This window comes from Lemur catta, chromosome 6 (assembly GCF_020740605.2).
Source record: "Lemur catta isolate mLemCat1 chromosome 6, mLemCat1.pri, whole genome shotgun sequence".
Classification (NCBI taxonomy): Eukaryota; Metazoa; Chordata; class Mammalia; order Primates; family Lemuridae; genus Lemur; species Lemur catta.
The window spans coordinates 66,142,446-66,162,159 of record NC_059133.1 but is presented as its reverse complement, the minus strand read 5'-3'; the positions used below and the strand labels follow the sequence as shown (position 1 = coordinate 66,162,159).

The 19,714-nt window shown below is 36.5% G+C and overlaps 1 protein-coding gene across 1 annotated transcript in view; it reads right to left on the bottom strand.

The window, feature by feature from the left end:
• Positions 1-13,393, bottom strand: part of ABCD2 (ATP binding cassette subfamily D member 2) — a 54,849-nt gene extending 41,456 nt beyond the window's left edge. Inside the window, exons 1-2 of the mRNA XM_045554020.1 lie at positions 12,024-13,393; positions 10,303-10,483 (exon numbers count right to left, since the gene is read on the bottom strand). Of these exons, the coding sequence (XP_045409976.1) occupies positions 10,303-10,483; positions 12,024-12,962 (1,120 nt within the window). The 5' untranslated portion in view covers positions 12,963-13,393. The remainder of the gene's footprint in view (positions 1-10,302; positions 10,484-12,023) is intronic.
• Between the last annotated feature and the right edge of the window lie 6,321 nt (positions 13,394-19,714).

Sequence of the window (19,714 nt, the reverse complement as noted above, 5' to 3'; positions counted from 1 at the left end):
ATTTCCTTGAGGGTCAATACTATGTGTTTTATTCTTTATTTCTACCATTCAGCATAGTGTCTAGCACACAGTACTCCTTAATGTGTACTGAATGGATGAATGAGTGGATGGACAAATGGGTGAACATCCTAAAATACTGTCAATGCAGAATTATGGTTAAGAGTTAGGAAACAGACAGATTTGAATCCAGGTTTTACTACTTATGGGCAAGTAGTAAGGTGAGTAGTGCAAGACACTTATCCTCTCTACACCTATTTTCTCATCTGTGAGATGAGGAACATAGTAGTATTATACTATCTCAAACAACCCTATCTCTTATGGTTATAAGGGTTAAAGGTGAAAACCAAATAAAGTATTAGTCCAATACATGGCCCACAGTAACTTTAACATCAGCAGTCAATATTTTCTCTAGTTATTATTGCCATTATTGAATATTTACTCAATTTTAGTCTTATTCTTCACAATTATCTTCTTCAGGTTGTTGCTTTGTTCTTCCAATCAATTTCATTCTGTATTTGGTCCTTATATAGATTATCTTCAAAATCCCAAATTAGATGTAAATTAATGAAGAACTTAGCAATTATATAGATATCTGTAGGCCCATTTTGATATATTTCTCTCTAATTTATCTCAAAGGTTTTTCCCCCATAACAATGAAAATATATAATTTATACCTGGTTATAATTACCAGAGATTTAAAATCTTTACTTGCTCATGGACAGCTTAGCTGATTTTGAAAGGGATCCATGCACAATATAAGCTAAAATTCACCCAGCAGATATTTACTGAATACCTAGATACCTAGATGTGCAAGAAATTAGTTAAGATACTGTGGAACATACAGGGATACTTGTGATTTTCAGACTCTTTCCTGAGGGACCTTGCAGCTTGGTAGGAGAGAGAAGGCAAATTCCCAAACAAGTATGCAGGACAGCCTATGATAAGAGTTAATATAACCTGTTTAGAGGTGGCAAAAGTATTTCTTGCTGCAAGAGACAGAAAATACTTCATGGAGGAATAGACTTGAGGAAGGCCTTGGAGACTGCACATAATTTTAATAGGTCACAAGTATAGAATAAGCAATGACACAGAGAAAAGACATTTCAAGTAATGCTAATTGAATGACAAACTGGTCAAGTTATAATATGGTTTGATGTTAGGCACTTCTTTCACTGAATATCAGAATCACCATAGTGAGTAAGGTCTCTCTGAGCCCTATCTATCTTTTAATCATTGTTCTAGAGAACTACAGTTAGTTTCCTTGAAGAAGAAGAAAAAAAACGGCTATTGAACACTGGTATAAGTGAGGAGTACAAGATGTGGTTAAATAGACCGGGAACATATCTTAGGTTTAAGTCTGTTATCCATCTTGAATTAATTTTTGTGAGTGGTAAGTGATGTGGATCCTGTTTCAATCTTCTACATGTGGCTATCCAATTTTCCAGCACCATTTATTGAATAGGGATTCTTTTCCCCAGTGTATATCATTGTCTATTTTGTCAAAGATTAGATGGCAATATGTGGATGCTTTTATATCTGGGTTCTCTGTTCTGTTCTATTGGTCTATATCTCTATTTTTGTGCCAGTATTATGCTGTTTTTTTTACCATAGCCTTGTAGCATAAAGTCTGGTAAACCATCTCCAGATTTGTTCCTTTTGCTTAAGCTTGCTTTGGCTATTTGGGCTCTTTTCTGGTTCCAAATGAAACTTAGAATTAGTTTTTCTAGATCTGTGAAAAATGACATTGGTATTTTGATGGGGATTGCACTGAATCTGTAAATCACTTTGGGTAGTATGGACATTTTAACAATATTGATTCTACTGATGCATGAGCATGGTATGGTTTTCCATCTGTTTATGTCCACTGCTATTTCCTTCCTCAGTGTTTTGTAGTTCTCCCTGTAGAGGTCTTTTACCTCCTTAGTTAAATATATTCCTAGGTATTCTGTTTTCTTTGTTGCTATTGTGAAAAATATTGAGCCTTTGATTTGGTTCTTAGCTTGATTGTTTTTGGTATATAGGAATGCTATTGATTTGTGTACATTGATTTTGTAACCTGAGACTTTGCTGAATCTATTTATCAATTCCAGGAGTCTCTTGGTGGAATCCTTGGGGTTTTCCAGATAAAAGGTAATATCATCAGTGAAGAGTACTAATATTTTGACCTCCTCTTTCCCATTTGGATGCCTTAATTTCCTTCTCTTGCCTGATTGTTCTGGCTAGGACTTCCAGCAGTATGTTGAATAGATGTGGTAACAGTGGGCACCTTGTCTTGTTCCAGTTCTGAGTGTAGAAATGCTTTCAACTTTTCTCCATTCAGTATGATGTTGGCTGTTCATTTGTCATATATATATATATGCCTTTTATAACTTTGAGATATGTTCCATCTATGCCTATTTTGTTAAGAGTTTGTATAAAAGGGTGCTGAATTTTGTTGAATGCTTCTTCTGTATCTATTGAGATGACCATATGAGCTTTGTTTTTGCTTCTGTTTATGTGGTGAATCCTATTTATGGATTTACATGGGTTCAACCATCCTTGCATTCCTAGGATTAAGCCCACCTGGTTGTGGTGGATTATTTTTTTGATGTGCTGCTCAATTCAGTTTGATAGAATTTTATTGAGGATTTTTGCATCTATATTCATAAGGGGATATTGGTTTATATCCCCCATTTTTTGTTGTGTCCTTTCCTGGCTTTGGCATCAAGGTTATGCTGGCTTCATAGAATGAGTTGGGGTGAATTCTTTCTTTCTCAATGTTATAAAATAATTTCTGCAGTATGGGTACCAATTCTTCTTTGTAGGTCTGGTAAAATTTGGCTGTGAAACATGAAACCATAAGTATTCTAGAACAAAATGTTGGAAACACTCTTCTAGATATCAGCCTAGGCAAAGAATTTATGAAGAAGACCCCCAAGGGCAATCACAGAAACAACAAAAATAAATAAATGGGACCTGATCAAGTTAAAAAGCTTCTGCACAGCTAAGAAAACAATCAACAATGCAAATAGACAACCTACAGAATGGGAGAAAATATTCACATCCAATAAAGGGCTAATAACCAGAATCTACAAAGAACGCAAGCAAATCAGCAAGAAAAAATCAAACAACCTCATTAAAAAGTGTTCAACAGACATGAATAGAAGCTTTTCAAAAGAAGATAGTTGAATGCCCAATAAATATATGAAAAAATGCTCAATGTCACTAATTATCAGAGAAATGCATATTAAAACCACAATGAGATATCAACTAACCCAAGTGAGAATGGCTTTTATCAAATAGTCCCAAAACAATAGATTCTGGCATGGATGTGGAGAGAAAGGAACACTTACACACTGTTGGTGGGACTGCAAACTAGTGCAACCTCTATGGAAAATAGTATGGAGATTCCTCAAAGAACTACAAGTAGACCTACCATGTGATCCAGCAATCCCACTACTGGGTATTTACCCAAAGGAAAAAGTCATTTTGTCAAAAAGACACTTGCACTAGAATGTTTATTGCAGCACAATTCACAATCATGAAGATGTGGAATCAACCCAAATGCCCATCAGTTCATGAATGGATTAATAAAATGTGGTATATGTATACCATAGAGTGCTACTCAGCCATAAAAAATGAATTAATACCTTTGCAACAATCTGGATGGAACTGGAGACCATGCTCCTAAGTGAAGTATCTCAAGAATGAAAAAATAAACACCACATGTACTCTCTATTAAATGGGATCTAACCGATCAGCACTCATGTGCACAGATGGATGAAAATTCCACAGAAATCATGCAGGTGGAAGGGGGGAAGAGGGAATGGGTGAAATCATACCTAACAGAATCACCGAATGTACACTATCTGAGTGATGGGCACACTTAAAACTTTGACTCAAGCAATACAAAAGCAATCCATGTATGTTACCAAAACCTTTGTACCCCCATAATAATCTGAAGTTAAAAAAAAAAAGAAACCAGGAACAGCATGTAGATATTCTTAAAGACATTTAAATGTGTGATAAAATTTAGATAGTCACAAAAGAAAGTGCACTAAACTAGTGAGTTGCTATATCAGTTAAAACACTAAGAATAGTTCTGGCTCACAGAAAATCTGGCTGACAATCTAAAATAATTATGGGATTTTATGAATTTGGGTTCAAAGGGATTTGAATGATAGTTTTCATTGACAGCCTCTGTTAAGAAGAAAAAATGCTTGCACAGATGGACCGGTGTTTTATCCGGCATAGTAATTTTGATGTTTCTTTGGCAGATTAATGCCTATTGGGTTTTCTTTGTGTTTTTAGCAATAAAATAACAAATAGCTTCCCACTGATTTCATGTGACTTTTATTCTACTGGTTGTTCTTTGGCAGATACTGTGAGAGCACTGCCAGTAGTATTTTGTCATACACACAGCAGCCAACTGCCTGACCTCTATGACAAGGCCAGATTCCTTAGTGGCAAGACATATAAATCCATGACCTAAAATACTAGTCAGTTTGTAGCCTAGATCAACACATTTTATTGCCCTCACCAAATTTTTAACTATTTATGTCAAAAGTTCTTCGTTTAAGGATTTAATATTTAACATTATACCTATTTGTTTTACTGCTACTGCCCTAATAGTAATAAGTATACACTGAAAATTGCTCACATCTCTTGCTATTTCACTGAAAAGGTGAGAAAGAATTTTAAAACTAAAGTTATATTATTATACATTTATCATATCCTTTGAACTGTACAACATGAAGAGTGAACCATAATGTAAATTATGAAGTTTAGTTAATAATGTATAAATATCAATATCTCAGTTGTAACCAGTGTTCCACCCTAATACAAGATATAAATAATAAGGAAAACTACAGGGGGGAGAAAGTATTTAGGAACTCTGTACTTTCTGATCAATTTTTTGTAAACCTAAAACTGCTCTAAAGAAATTAAGTATATCAATTTTTTAAAAATAAAAATGTAAGGTAATTCCTTTGTACTTTTCTTGACTTACAATCTGAATTTGTCTTCATTTTTTTTAGTCTTTGTCATCTTGACAAGTCTCAGCAAAAACTTATGATCTGAACCTACCTCATACCACACATAAACATCAAATCTAAGTAGATTGAAGATCTTAATGTTAAATGAAACCAATGAAATTTCTAGAAGATAAAATAGGAGAATATCTTCATTACCTTGGTTTAGGCAAGTATTTCTTAAATAGGACACTGGCCACACAGAAAACTATTGATAAACTGGACTATATTAAAGTTATGAACGTCTCTTAGATACCATCAGGAGAGTAAAAAGGCAAGAAGACATAGAGTAGAAAAAGATATTTGAGATTGTGTGTGTGGTGTGCATATATATTATATATCTGACAAAAGACTCATTAATTACACAGTGCATAAGAACTTTTACAAATCAATAAGGAAAAACAGATAAGTCAATTTTTAAATGAGCAAAAGACTTAAAGGCACTTCATAAGAAAGGCTATCTAATGGCCAATAAAGAAGTGAAAGTGCTTAACCTCGTTAGTCATCAGAGAAATGCAAATTAAGATCACAATGAAGTACCACCATACACTCATGAGAATGTCTAAAATGAAAAAGACTAAGAATATCAAACATCGAAAAAGATGTGGGGGAACTAGAACTCTTATATACTGCTGATGGGAATGTTAATTGAAAGAACTTCTTTGGAAAACTGTTTTTCAAAAGCTACTAAAGCTGAACCCATGCATAGCCTGTAATCTAGCAGTTCTATTCCTAGGTAAGTACCCACAGACATGCACCAAAAGATATGTGCATAAATATTTACAGCAGCACTTCCCCAAATTGGATATACCGTTTAAATGTCTACTAACAACAGAATGGAAAGAGTGGTATAGTTATACAATGGGATACTATATAGCAATGAAAATGAATGAACTATAGTTAAAAATAACTGTATAACTAAATAACTATAGTTCATTCATTTTCATTGCTATATTAATTTTTATATGTTTATGAGGCTCATAAACATAATGCTGAGTAAATGAAGCCAGTCACAAGAGAGTATGTATTGTATAATACTATTTACATAATGTTCAAAACCCAGCAAATACTAATCAATGGTGACAGCGTCAATATAATGATTACCTTTGCTATGGCTGAGGGGAAAATGGGGTGAGGGATAAGACTAAGTAGATTCATGGGAGTTTTTGGGGTGTGGTATAGGAAGGTTCTATTTCTTCTGGGTGGTGATTACATGTATGTGTTCACTTTGTGATAATTCATTGAATGGTACATTAATCATTGTGCCCTTGTTGGCATATATGTTGCACTTTACAAACTTATAACTGCTAATATGCATAGCTAATTAGAAATTTAAAAGTGTGGCTTTGGGCTGGGCACTGTGGCTCACCTCCCAACACTTTGGAAGGCCAAGGCAGGAGGATTGCTTTAGGTCAGGAGTTCAATACCAGCCTGGACAACATAGTGAGACTCCCATCTCTCCAAAAACAAAAAAATTAGCTGGGCATGGTGGCACACGCCTATAGTCCCAGCTACTCAGAAGGCCGAGGTGGGAAGATCCCTTGAGCCCAAGAATTTGAGGTTACAGTGAGCTATGATTGTGCCATAGCACTCCAGCATGGGAGACAAAGCCGAGACCTTATCTTTAAAAAAAAAACAGTATGCCTTTGATATGTATTGATAATTACTGCTATGTTAATTGGTCAACAGGAGTGTAATTATATCCAAGTAGAGCCACAACGATATAAAATGATATTTCAGTAATTTAGCATTGTTGAATTATTATATATATGAGACATAGTGCAGCAGGAGCTACAGATATAATCTTGTTGGAGGTACATTTTCGGAATAAAAATATCACACATGGTCCTAGGGTCCAGGCAGGGTTTAGTTCCACTCCTGAGAGGACTGTCTCTTAGTTGGTACTTCCAATGTGCCACTTCACACTCACAGATCACAAACGTGGACATTATTGGCAGTGCTAGTAGCTTAGATGCTCTCTTCTCTGCCTGTTAGGTGTCTGTGACAAGGTATGTCAGAAAGGACCCATACATAGTTTTCTCTGGCCTACCTAGAACTGCTCTTGATACAAAGAGAAGAAAGGTAGCCTACTAATATTAAAAGATCAAGATGATAGCTCTCAGGTAACTATTTTCTTCACATAATTTCAGTCTTTCTCTTAATACGAACAAAGGGGTAATATCCTTTAAAAATAATATAATAGAAACTATACATGATTAAGTGCTTTAATGCTTCTTTTCAGCCATTTGGCCCCATGATTGCCTGGTTTCAAACTTACTCAAGCGCCTTATAGGGTAAATTCCAAGGTAGCCAGCATGGAGGCAGCATGACAGCACCGTGCAGTAGAAAAAAGCAGTGCATTAGGAGTTACATAATGTTGCTCATCCTTAGGCTTCCACTAACTACCTGTGTGACCTTAGGCAAAACTGGGGTTCTAGACTAAAAGACCTATAAGCTCCTCTTCTGATATGAAAATGGTATACTCTATGTGCAATTTTGTAATGTGAACTTGAATATAAACATAATTCTGCCCTTACTATAAGATTTCACTTCAAGTTGTAGGCAAATGGTGCAGCAAATCTACTACAGAACTATTTTTCTTTTCCCTTCTGACAAAAATTATGCAAGTTCTTCCTCCTATCTGCATTTCCACCTCTGACTTCCTAATCACTTTCAAATCCTTTGCTCCTTTAAACTACAACAATGACCATGCCAACAAACATCTATCGAATGTCTAGGAGCCAAGCACTGTTCTAAGTTTTACACATGTGATCTTTCATTCTAGCAACAAAACTGCTATAATTTCTCCCATTTTGGAAATGAGGAAATTGAAGGAAAAAAAGGTTAAATGATTTGCTCAAAGTCACAGCCTAGTAAACAAAAGAGCCAGCATTTGTTCCCAGGCAATCTGCCTCAGGAGCCCACAAGGTAAGAAAATAATAAATATTAATAATTGCTTCCACTTAAGTTTTTACTACTTGCCAAGGACTGTTTCAAATCATGTTAAGTACAATATGTGTAATTTCATACAAATTCTGAAAGATATATATAGTTATCCCTATAGTTAAGATACGAAAGCTGAAGCATGTGAAGTTTGTATAACTTTCCCAAGGATGGATAAGTATTAAATAGCAGAGACAAGATTTCAACAGTGGTCTGCTTCTTTCTTTATTCTATCTTCTTTTTTTCCTCCTCTATCCCACTTTTTTCTCTTTTCTCTTTGCTATTCCTTTCTCGCCTATTTTTTCCACCTTTTTTGCCTTAAAGTATATAGCATCATGCACTTAATTCATCTCTAACATAACAAACAATTACAGGCATAAATGTAAATTAAGACTAAAGATTAGAATATATGGTATGCAATTCCAAGACCTAAAACCTCAAAAGAATATCATTATGTAAAAAATAAATTCTTTTGTTTGAGTAAAATAACTTAGTATTTTCATGTGTTAAACCATTGTATGTCAAATATATTTAGTAAATATATAAATATATATATACACAAACATTACAAACATATAGTAACCTTGGATATTACAGATTTTGAAGCACACTCTCAAATAATGTTCTGTCATATAAATTCATTTTTTTCTTCTATGAAATTCTTTTTTCTGTATAAAAATTTTATTTTGAGAAAATCTTCAAGAAATATTTGTTTCACTTGCATCATTGTGATGATTATTATAATTTCAATCTAAAATTTTAATGTTTCTTTAATTTAATATGGTATTTTCAGGATTTGTAGGATTTATTTTTAAATATCTTATTACATCTTGTTAAGAAAGCTTGTTAGATTCATTGCATACATTGTTTACTTCTTACTGGTCTCTATGGGGTTCATTTGTCACCATTAATAGCAGCATTTTCTCTGTTCTATGTTGAATACTCCAGGGTTTTCTAATAAGAACAGTGTGTCCAAGCACTAACAGAACGACACCATAATCTTGTCATTGCTAATATACATTATATATGAAAACTTTTAGTGACTATTTTTTTTTAGGTTAAGAATGAATCAAATTAAAAATTTTTGTAAGAATTGGTTAAAGAATTAAAGTACTTTTTTGAAACATTAAATCATACTGTAATTTTTTGCTTTTTTATTAGATCACTTCAAATATCTATTAATCCTTAATTCTATACCAAAATAACTGTAAAATAGTGTAAATTCTGTTACAATATTTTTTGTGTTGCCTTTTGTTTTCTAGGTAATGATGGTCACCATATATCAAGTATAACATGTTCTTTACTTTATAAACATTATTTTATTAAAGCCTCACGACAACCTTCTGAAGTAGCCTTTCTCAGTCTTATTTTACAGATGAGAAAACTGAGGGTTAGAAAGTGTAATTAATAAGACTAAGAGGACACAGGTAGGAAGAGGGGGAACCAAGAGTGGAACAAATCTCTGTCTCACTAAAAGCCCGTGCTTTTGTCTAGCTCCTTCAATATCAAAGCCAATTCTGGTCAAGTGATTTTTAAAGAGAGAGAGAAGGGGATGTTTTATTTTGGGGGAAGAGCAGAAAATGCTGCTTCTTCAATTAATTCCCCTCTGTTCCAACCAATTAAGATCCAAACTCCCATACAACTTTTTAACATTGTCTTTCTTGACCTTATCTTTCACAGTTATGCCAAAGGATAAGAAATGGTGGTAAAAACTGTTGAGACAGTGATAGGATAGACTTTGACAGCTGCAGTGTGACAACCTCCACCCCTACACCACCACCAAATCATGCCACATAGACAGTTATCTGTATTACTCACAAGTAGAGGAGATCTTGGTCCATGGTATTTTAGCACCCCCTGAAACAATATTCCTGGTGACCTAATGTAGTCCACAAACGTTTCAAATCACAAGTCAGGGCAAATTCAATTATATTATAAATATTTAAAGACTAAATGTATGAAACGTGCAGAACTAAAATTTAGGACATAGGAGGAAAGCTTTTGTTATACTCTTTCTAAAGGTATTAACTTGTTTTGAGGTTAAATGAACACTAGAGAATCATTCTATCAATATATTAGGCAGTATAATTTAAATTGCTCAAGATCAACTCCCAGAAACACTGCATCAGAGATCTTTGAAATATCTCAGAACTAGAAAGGTCTTTTGAGCCACTTGTCTCCCTCTTATTGCTGGTCTTATTCCTGGACATTGCAGAGTCTGCCGCTGTTTATGACCCTTAATAACTACAGAATAATGGCTATGTACACAATTTCACACAAAACTAGTAATGACACCTTCAAGAGAAATAATGTTAAACAGATATATGAGATTAAGCTTAAATATCATTACCACCATCTGCAAAGCCAGTTGCAGTGATAATAGGTATAGCCACCATAATTAGTCCGCTGCTGCTCCAAACATACTTCATCAAGAACTGCTCTATCATGATGTACCACAAACGTTTGGATAAAATGAGGTTCATCTGATCTGCTAAAGCTTTGTAACTTTTCTGGAGTTGCTTCATTTCTACCTATAGAGGGAAGAAGCAATAAGAATTAACCCAGCATGAGCTCTAAAAATAGATACCACATGTGCTTGAAGACTTTCTTTAAAGATATGTACATAGTATTTTGTTTTACTTGCTTTATCTATGAGCCTTAACAACCAGTAAATGCAGTTTAATATCAGTGTTAGTCATTATTTTGTTTTGGTCATGCTAGCATTATTTAAAAAAAACTTATGCTATCCAGTGAATATAATGTAAGTATAAAATACATATAAATGATTTATAATTATGATTTCAAAATTATATGTATAGTAAGATATTAAAATTAAATGATATTCTGTAAGACATGAATAAACAATGTTAGAGCCTTAGCATTTTGATCACACTAAAGTATCTGAAAATAGACATATGACACACATATATATAAGTAGACCCCACTTTCGAACTGGCTCAATTTACTGTATTTTATGCAACAAGCCTGAGCACAGTATAATTTACATCATTGAGTTCAATGATTCAAGGAGAATGACAAATCAATATGATTAATAATGATACCAATTTTCAAGTGGGAGTAGAAGTCTTAAATTTGCTGTAAATTTTCTTCTTCAGGTTGGTACTGCTATAAAAAAAACTTTGATAATTACTGATGCTTTAAAAATTAATTCTGCTTAATGATTAAAATGCCATCTTCAACATCAGAATAATTTATTATTTCATTTGCCAAGTCATTTGTATTAAGATTTCAGATACATCATCTTCAAAATTTCTGCCGTGTTTCATATTCTGAAGTTACTTTCATGCACTATACACAATTGGGCTAATTGTTTTAGGGACCTGGTTAACATTGAAAATCTTGAATATTTAAAAATAATATTCTTGAACTCCTTTGTCCTCCTCATGTCCCCTCTAATCTCAGCTTTTCCTTCAAAGTTAGACAAAATTTGACTTCACTGCCTCTTTTTATTTGTGCCAAAATATGGTGCTGACCATGAACTAAGAGTAGTGGAAGTACCATTTTGTGAAACACTCTGGTGCTTTTTAGAACTGAAGACACTCCCTGTCGATCAGACATGCAAAACTGTCAAAGTTGCCTTGTATATGAAAGTGTGGGTTTTGTTTTTCTCTTGAACAAAGAAGGAATAATAACAACAAAGAATACCATCCTAAATTTTCCATCTCAATAGAAATGTGTTTACTCTTAGTTTCTAAATATATATTATCTTCACTGCTCTAGGATCACCTGCCAAGTTAGGATTTACGTTTTAACAAAATGCTTTAGTAATAATTCTGAGCATATTTGAGAAACTGAGTCTCAGTAGACTCTCCTTTAGAGTGCTGACAATTTTATTCTCATGAAACTTTAGAAAAGTTTGCACTCCATAATTCTTTAACAGCTTGTGATTACAAAGGGTAATGAAACATATTTTAATACAGGTTTAGATGTCAGAGGAATCTAAGACGCTAAAGAAGTGGGTCCATGAACAGTACAACAGATGGTATCTAGCACTGCAGTGGCCGCTTGAACAGTCTCACATTTCCCTCATCACCTTAATTTCTATCTTACCTTATGTCCTCTGTAAAAGGCAATTTCTTCCACATTGGCTATAATTCTGGAGTGCACATACCGCAAATAGCCTTTTCTATGAGCTTCTTCAGCAACCAATTTGCCAAATCTGGGAGAGCAGGCTTTCAATACTTTAGCAGTGGCATACACCACTAGTCCTGCCAACAGGGTGGGTCCAATTGGGCTTGCTCCTCTGGATGTAGCTGTTTGGATGAGTGTGTAGGAAGTCAGGATTACATCTAAAATAGGTTTGGTCAGATTGGAATACAAGTGAGCCACAGATTGGGAGAACATCATAATATCCTCAGTAAGAGACTGGTCAGGGTTTGCCAGCCTCCCATCCATATTGATCACTTTATAATAAGTCTGATTTGTAAAATAGGTTTCATAGGCATGGTCTACTAGGCGAGTTCTGAAGGCCAAAGCCAATTTGCACTCCAGGTACCTTATTGCACTGTTGACGAAGGTAGCAGGGATAGCTATCATAAGCCACTTGATTAATTTGATGATGAAAGTCCGAGGCTTCTTTTCCACAATGCTTTTCACGATTTTCCCATCCAGACCAGCTACATAAATAGACAGAAAGGTTCTTGAGATTAGAGCCACTGAGTGCAGGCAGAGCCACCCTGTTTCAGTGGTCACAAGTTTTGGAAAGAGAATTTTCCGAAGTTCTAGTAGCTGTTTGAAAAAATCTGCATTCACTCCAGGCGATGGTTTTTTACAAATGGTCTCGGTGCAATGCAGTACTTCTCTGTTCTCTGCAGCAGGATAAGCTGCTTCTTTTTTCTTTCCGTGCCCAGATTGCTTTAAACGCTTGCCAATGATGGGATAGAGGGTTTTCAGAGCATATGCCGCAGCCACCAGGCAGGCAGCCCTCTTAGCAGCACTCGATCGGGTCCATTTCACTCGATCAGCGGCTGCATTTAGCATGTGTGTCATTTTCCCAGTTACACAAATAGGCTCCAAAAGGAATTCGTTTTAAAAGAGCATGCTCCACAGAAATCCCCAGCAAATGTTTCAGAAAGTCCTACAACGTTCCATAGTCTGCAGCGTTTCTCTTCTACTGTTTTGTTTTGTTTTGCTTTTTATTTTGTTCTGCTGTGACAGCTGCAGCAGAGCTCAGGCTCCACTGCATCTACTGGGGATGAATCCCTCGGAAGCTCGAGCTGCACCAAGCTCCTCCCTCCCAGGCCCCTCATTGGCTGTGAGGGCGGTGGGACCTTGGAATCCTCGCTGCTTCCCTTTGAACCTTGAAAATGAGGAGAGAGCAAAACGAATTACATCCTTAAACAGGAGTTCAGAGAGTTAAATGTCTATTTTTGGAGAGGTCGAATCAGGCCAGCTGCTGGCGAACAAAACCTGCTGTAGCTACTGAGCATGCTCAGCGTCACTTAGAAACCCGCAGAAGTTTCAGAATATACATCACTTCTCTTAAGATTTTAGTAGATGCCACTAGGGGAAGAGCACGCAGAAAAGAAGATTTCCAAGAGCTTTAACGAGATGAAGAGAAAGAACCAGGGAAATGAGGGAGAAGGGACAAGAGGATCAACATAAAATGAATATGAGAAGGGTGTGAAGTGAATCTGAAAGGGGTCAGAGAAGAAAGTGACAAGTGGGAGAGGCATTGGAGAAAGCAAACTATCAAATAGAAACACTTGAATAGAAACAGTTGGAGCTGTCTGTTGGTGCCCACTTGCCACCCCCGCGCTTTTTTTTTTTTTGTCTATGATTTCACATACGGTCCCAGAACCTATCAGACAAGTTGTAATTGAGGGTATCCCTTGTTAAAAAAAAAAAGAACAGTCGTCTGTATTACAGAAAATAATTCTGTATCTCTAGCCCCTTTCCCATTTTCCACTGCATTTCCACTTTACTTGTCCTTATAATAAGAATTTTCCAGCCTATAACTATTATTTGTAGCAATGGAGATCTGATGCACTCATTTATTTACAAGGTGACTTAAAGAAATGAGAGCAATGTTTCATTTCTACTACTCTAGTGTTGGGTAGTTTTTCCTAGAGGTATGTAACCATAAATCAAAGTTTAGCCATTTGGGAATTTAACTGGATTTGGATGATGGAAATAGCTTCTCTAGGACCTTACTTCAAGAATTCTTTGTCTTTTACAAGTTTTTCTTTTGTTTGTTTTGTTTAGATTTAATCTACTGGCTACTTCCTATTTTCATTTTGTTTATTTGATAAAAACCAAGAGTGTTAAAAAAAAAAAAAGTCTTCACATCCCTAGTGGAGGATTTAAACTGTTCAACAGACAAGCAAAATTTTGCATATTTAAAAAAAAAATGTGAAGGGCTTTTTTAGGCAAGGCAGATTGTTGGTTTTTGGTTTTGGTGAGGGTTTTTTTTTTGTCTTTTGTTTTGAGACAAGGTCTCCCTTTGTTGCCCCAGGCTAGAGTGTCACCAGTGGTGGGATCCTAGCTCACGCAACCTCAAACTCCTGGGCTCAAGCGAGCCTACTGTCTCAGTCTCCCGAGTAACTAGCAGTAACTAGGACTACAGGTGTCCACAGGTATGCGCCACCATGCCCAGCTAATTTTTGTAAATTCTTTTGTAGAGACAAGGTCTTGCTATGTTGCTCAGGCTGGTCTGCAACTCCTAGCCTCAAGCAATCTTCCTGCTTTGGCCTCCCAAATTGCTAGGATTACAGACATGAGCCACTCACTGCTCCTGGGCAAGAATGAGTGTTTTGTTTTTTTTCTTTGAGACAGAGTCTCACTTTGTTGCCCGGGCTAGAGTGAGTGCCGTGGCGTCAGCCTAGCTCACAGCAACCTCAAACTCCTGGGCTCAAGCGATCCTACTGCCTCAGCCTCCCAGGTAGCTGGGAGCATGTGCCACCATGCCCCGCTAATTTTTTTTTATATATATATTTTTAGTTGTCCAGATAATTTATTTCTATTTTTAGTAGAGACGGGGTCTCGCTCAGGCTGGTCTCGAACTCCTGACCTCGAGCGATCCACCCACCTCGGCCTCCTAGAGGGCTAGGATTACTGGCGTGAGCCACTGCACCCGGCCTAATTTTTTCTATATTTTTAGTTGTCCAGCTAATTTCTTTCTATTTTTAGTAGAGACAGGGTCTCGCTCTTGCTCAGGCTGGGATGAGTGTATTTTTGAACATGAAAACACTACTTTTTGCTTTCTATCCTCCCTCACTTCACCTCCAACATACATAAACATTTCTAGTCAATTGGAAGCTTGGAAAGATTTGCATTAAGCTAGAATAGAAGTTGGTAAATTATAACCAGTGGGCCAAATACAGTCTGCCACTTATTTTTATATGACCCTTAAGCTAAGAATGGTGTTTACATTTTAAAGTGATTGAAAATACATCAAAAGAAGAATATTTTGTCCTGTGAAAATGATATGAAATTCTCATTTGTGTCCGTAAAGTTTTATTGGAACATAGTCACACCCATTTATTTGCCTCTTGTCCATGGCTTCTTTCAAGCTGCAGTGGCAGAGTTGAGTCAATGCAACAGAGACAAAAATATTTATTATTTGGCCATTTATAGAAGTTTGCAAACCTCTGTGCTAGAATACAAAACCTGTCTCAGTGTTAAATCATCTTCATTTTTGAGTTTATCATGAATAAAGAAGTATCCCCAGTTTTATGAATAACAACATTCTTAAACTTTAAAAACTCCTTCTTTGCTATGTATTTATATTAATTCCAAGAATCATCCCATATCTCTTTTCATTTCTTTACATTCAATTCAGCAGATTTACTAATACATGAGTGGCAAATTCATGCCAGTCTCTTTGATAGCTGCCCATGTTAGCAGCACACTCCACCATCCTATTAAGACTTTCTAGCCTGTATGGAGAGATCATAGTGTCATAGAGGTTACTATCAAACTCTTTTATTCATAAACTTATGCTTTTGGTGTATGCAAAAGAAGGCTGCCTTTCATTTATAAATTTTAATGATTTATGTCACATTTCCTGATAGCTAAACACAGAAGGGCTAACTGCAACAGGACAGGTTGAGGGCCAGGGTAAACCCAACTAGGGGCGATGGTAGGATGTTCAGTTAGGCAGAACTTGGTACACAGAGGGCTGCATGGGTCAGACAGCAGTGGGCAGTTGAGACAAGTGGTTTGCATCATCGGCATGCAACCAGAGGTAGCCATATCAGGGGAGGATTAGGGCAGTGAGAAATCTAGAAGCAAATAACACTAGAGATGCAAAAGGGACCACACTTAGCTGTAGGTAGGTCAGTTTACCAACTGATAATGAGGCTGGGTGCAGGAACAAGCTTTCAATGCCTAGACTGAGAGTCTTGTGAGAATGAAGAATTGGGTATGAGGAAAATGGTCAAGATAGAAATTTACTTACCAGAATTATGGTATAAGGAAGGTGGAAGGTGAGTTACTACAACTGTGGAAAAGGTCAATGTGAGATTTGACTTGATGTTCAGCCACTTAGGTATAGACCTAACAATAACCATTTAAATTCCACTCCCACATTTCACCCTGCTCTCAAGGGTTAGGGTTGGTTAGCATCTGAGGCTAGGGTCAGGCAGAAGGATTCAAGATGATAGGAAACCATACAGACAATTGATTTGGAGATATATGCTATTTAAGTAAGAAACTAATAATGCCAACATGCTTCTTTCATTTTATGATACTGGCAGTATGCAATCAAAGCAACGAGAATGTTAATTTAGTTTGAATTCTGAACTAGGAGAGAAAAAGAATGGGAAAAAAATCATTTGCTACTGTAGTAAAAACATATTTAGGCCTAATTTTCCTTTAATTGTATCATCTTTATGTATGTTTATATGGGAAATATTAAAATTTTCTTAAGGGGGGAAATCATCTTTTTTTTTTTTTTTAGTAAAAGGCGAAAGATTTATTCGTTTTGAAGAGAAACCAGAGTATGAGAAATCATCTTAGAAAAGATCTTGAAAATGAATGAAAAACTTTAAAAAAATAATAATTCTCAAATCATTCTGCTCTCCAGTGTGCTACTTTCATGCACACTACAAATATTCATGCATGAGATGGATTAAATGGATTATATACATTAGAGAATACATATCAGAGACAATATATATGCTTTGTAAGCTGTAAAACATGAGAAATTATTTTTTCAATAGAGAACTACATATTTATGCATTAAGTAAATGTATACATAATACAGATTATATATGTGTTGCATGTTTATAAATCACCAGAAAGTAGATAATTTTTAGAAATACATTAAGATAAATTGCTTAAGGTTTAAGACATTTAAATGGATTTCCTTCTCAACTGCTAAATAATATTTTATCTGTGCTGTATTGCTTTCTTGAACCATTTCGTGACCCAAATGTTTGACTCATTATCTGTCAGTCGTGCTAGCCTTACTCGTGGAGGCATAAACAGTATTGAAGATGAAATCTTAGGTCAACATTCCAGCTGTTACACGTAACAATCTAATACCTAGTTCATAGGGAAATGTCTTTTTCTGTGAAGGAAAACCCAGTAAATATCTTGTCTGAACATGTATCTCAGAGATTAGAATTTCCTTGGCCTAATTCACCACTACCACTACCTCCCTGTGACTAGAAGTTAAGCAATGACTCTAATCAGGGAGAAGATATGGTTCCATCCGGCTCTCGGTTTTTGACTCTTCTCAACAAATCCGTCAACCTCTCTCCTTTACACCCTTAACATAAGAACAAAAAACTCAGTTAATTCTTTAGTAAATTATTTCTCCTCTGATTAATTTAGTCAACACGTTTTAAAAATCTTTAAAGCAGGAAAGGCTGATGCCATTGTTCCTGCCTTGGCTGTATTAGGTTTAGTCACTGAAAAACCAATAGCCACTCCATGCTGAAGGCTTTCTCTGAAATGTTGAATTCACCTGGTCTAATTCAATTACAGATATACTTTGGTTAATTTTGTCATACAAATCAGGATTTATATGATTAAACAAGAAGATGTCTATCCTGGGACATAATCTTATTCTAGGTATTATTTCCTGATGACTTAACAGAAAATGTATTATATCTCAAATTATGAGATCTTCCCTAAGTTACTCTGGAAGAAACATGGCAATTGAAAACATGCTCTGGAAGAAACATGGCAATTGAAAAAAATGTACTTTGTGCATTTATTTGGGAGAAGAGATTCCTAGTTTCTAACCAAATATCATAGAACAGTTTGTAAGATATTTTGTGAGGATATACAAACATAATACAGAAATGAACGGCAAAATCCAATTTCTGTTTTGAAATTTTTTTTTTTTTTCAGTAAGGAGTTCTACGTCTTTGGACCTTCACAGCTAAATTAAGTTATGATCAAGCTCTCTTAGAAACTCACAAAATGCACAGAATAGTAGTTTTACTACAGTGTGATGTTTCTTATAAACAACTGTTTACTTAATATTAAAACTGCACATGAAAGATATTTAAAGATTTTGGGTCTGGAGTAATAGATGGGAATGGAAACATAATTTTTAGAGTTAGCGATTCGTAACTTCGTCCTTGCCTTCTTTTTCTTTCCCAGGTTCTTTGACTTGAAAAAGATGGCAGGGACCACTGCAGAACTAGATAAAATTATAGTGGAGATGGTCTGAAACACTAACCCTGTGGCCACTGTCAGATATTTCCATTTATTTAGGCTTGTCTGGCCCGCCGGTTAAATCTGTTGCTAGGCGAGCCGACACATTGCCCACAGCTGCCCTTGAGGCCTTATCGGCACCGAGTCTCCACCCGGAAGGAATAGGCAGCAGCCGCAGAGGCTGTCGGGATGTTGGGCCTCAAATCCTAGACCGGGCGCCTACGTGGGCGGCCGCAGAGGCTGTCGGGATGTTGGGCCTCAAATCCTGGACCAGGCGTCTACGTGGGCGGCCGCAGAGGCTCTTGGGAGGCCCTGGAGGAGTCCGCTGAGGCTGCGGGCGGGCGCAGCGCTAAGACGTTGGAGCGCTGGACATAGGGACCCCGGTGCCTTCTCGGTTGGAAGATTTGGAGAGATGAATTGGGTCGGGGGATCCCGGTAAGTTGTGCCGCTCGCGTTTGAGACGGGGCATTCATTCCCATAGCGGTGCCTCTTTGTAGGGCCTGGTGGAGAGGTCACAGCCGTAGCTGGAATTAATTTGGTAGGAGTGAGTCTTTTAATTATTATCCAGATCAGGATGGAGACCCTGGCACCATGTCCCCATTCCCAAAACAAAAGCAACTCGGCGTCTCCCCACTGCCTTACAAAGGCTTCACTTGAGGGGCCAGCTATGGGTGATTCCCTGCTCTTCCTCCCCTTCGCCGCGTCCGACACCCTCTTTCTCTAGTGAGGCCTCCTGGCACCTGAGCCCTCCTCTACTGCCTTCTTTCCACGCCCACGTCTCCCTCGGGAGGGGAATTCTTCTGGGTTGATACATAGTTTCGGCATGAATTTGGAAAGTACTGTGGAATAGCCCAGTCCCGGACGCACTTAAATCCATGATGGGGCACTCACCATAAATCCAAATTATAGTTTGTATTTTAAAGTGAAGGAAAGTGAGCAGCTTACAAGGTAATTTACAATTCTTGTATTTAGGATTAATCATATAAAGAGTGATAGATTGACAGTTTAGTTTTATATAACCGATTCATTGCTACTGACCTTCAAGTTCACTTGGGCAGAAATCATGTGGGCCTGTAATTCCATTCGATCAAAATCCTTGATAAGAAGAATTATTTTGATTGAAACACGAAGCC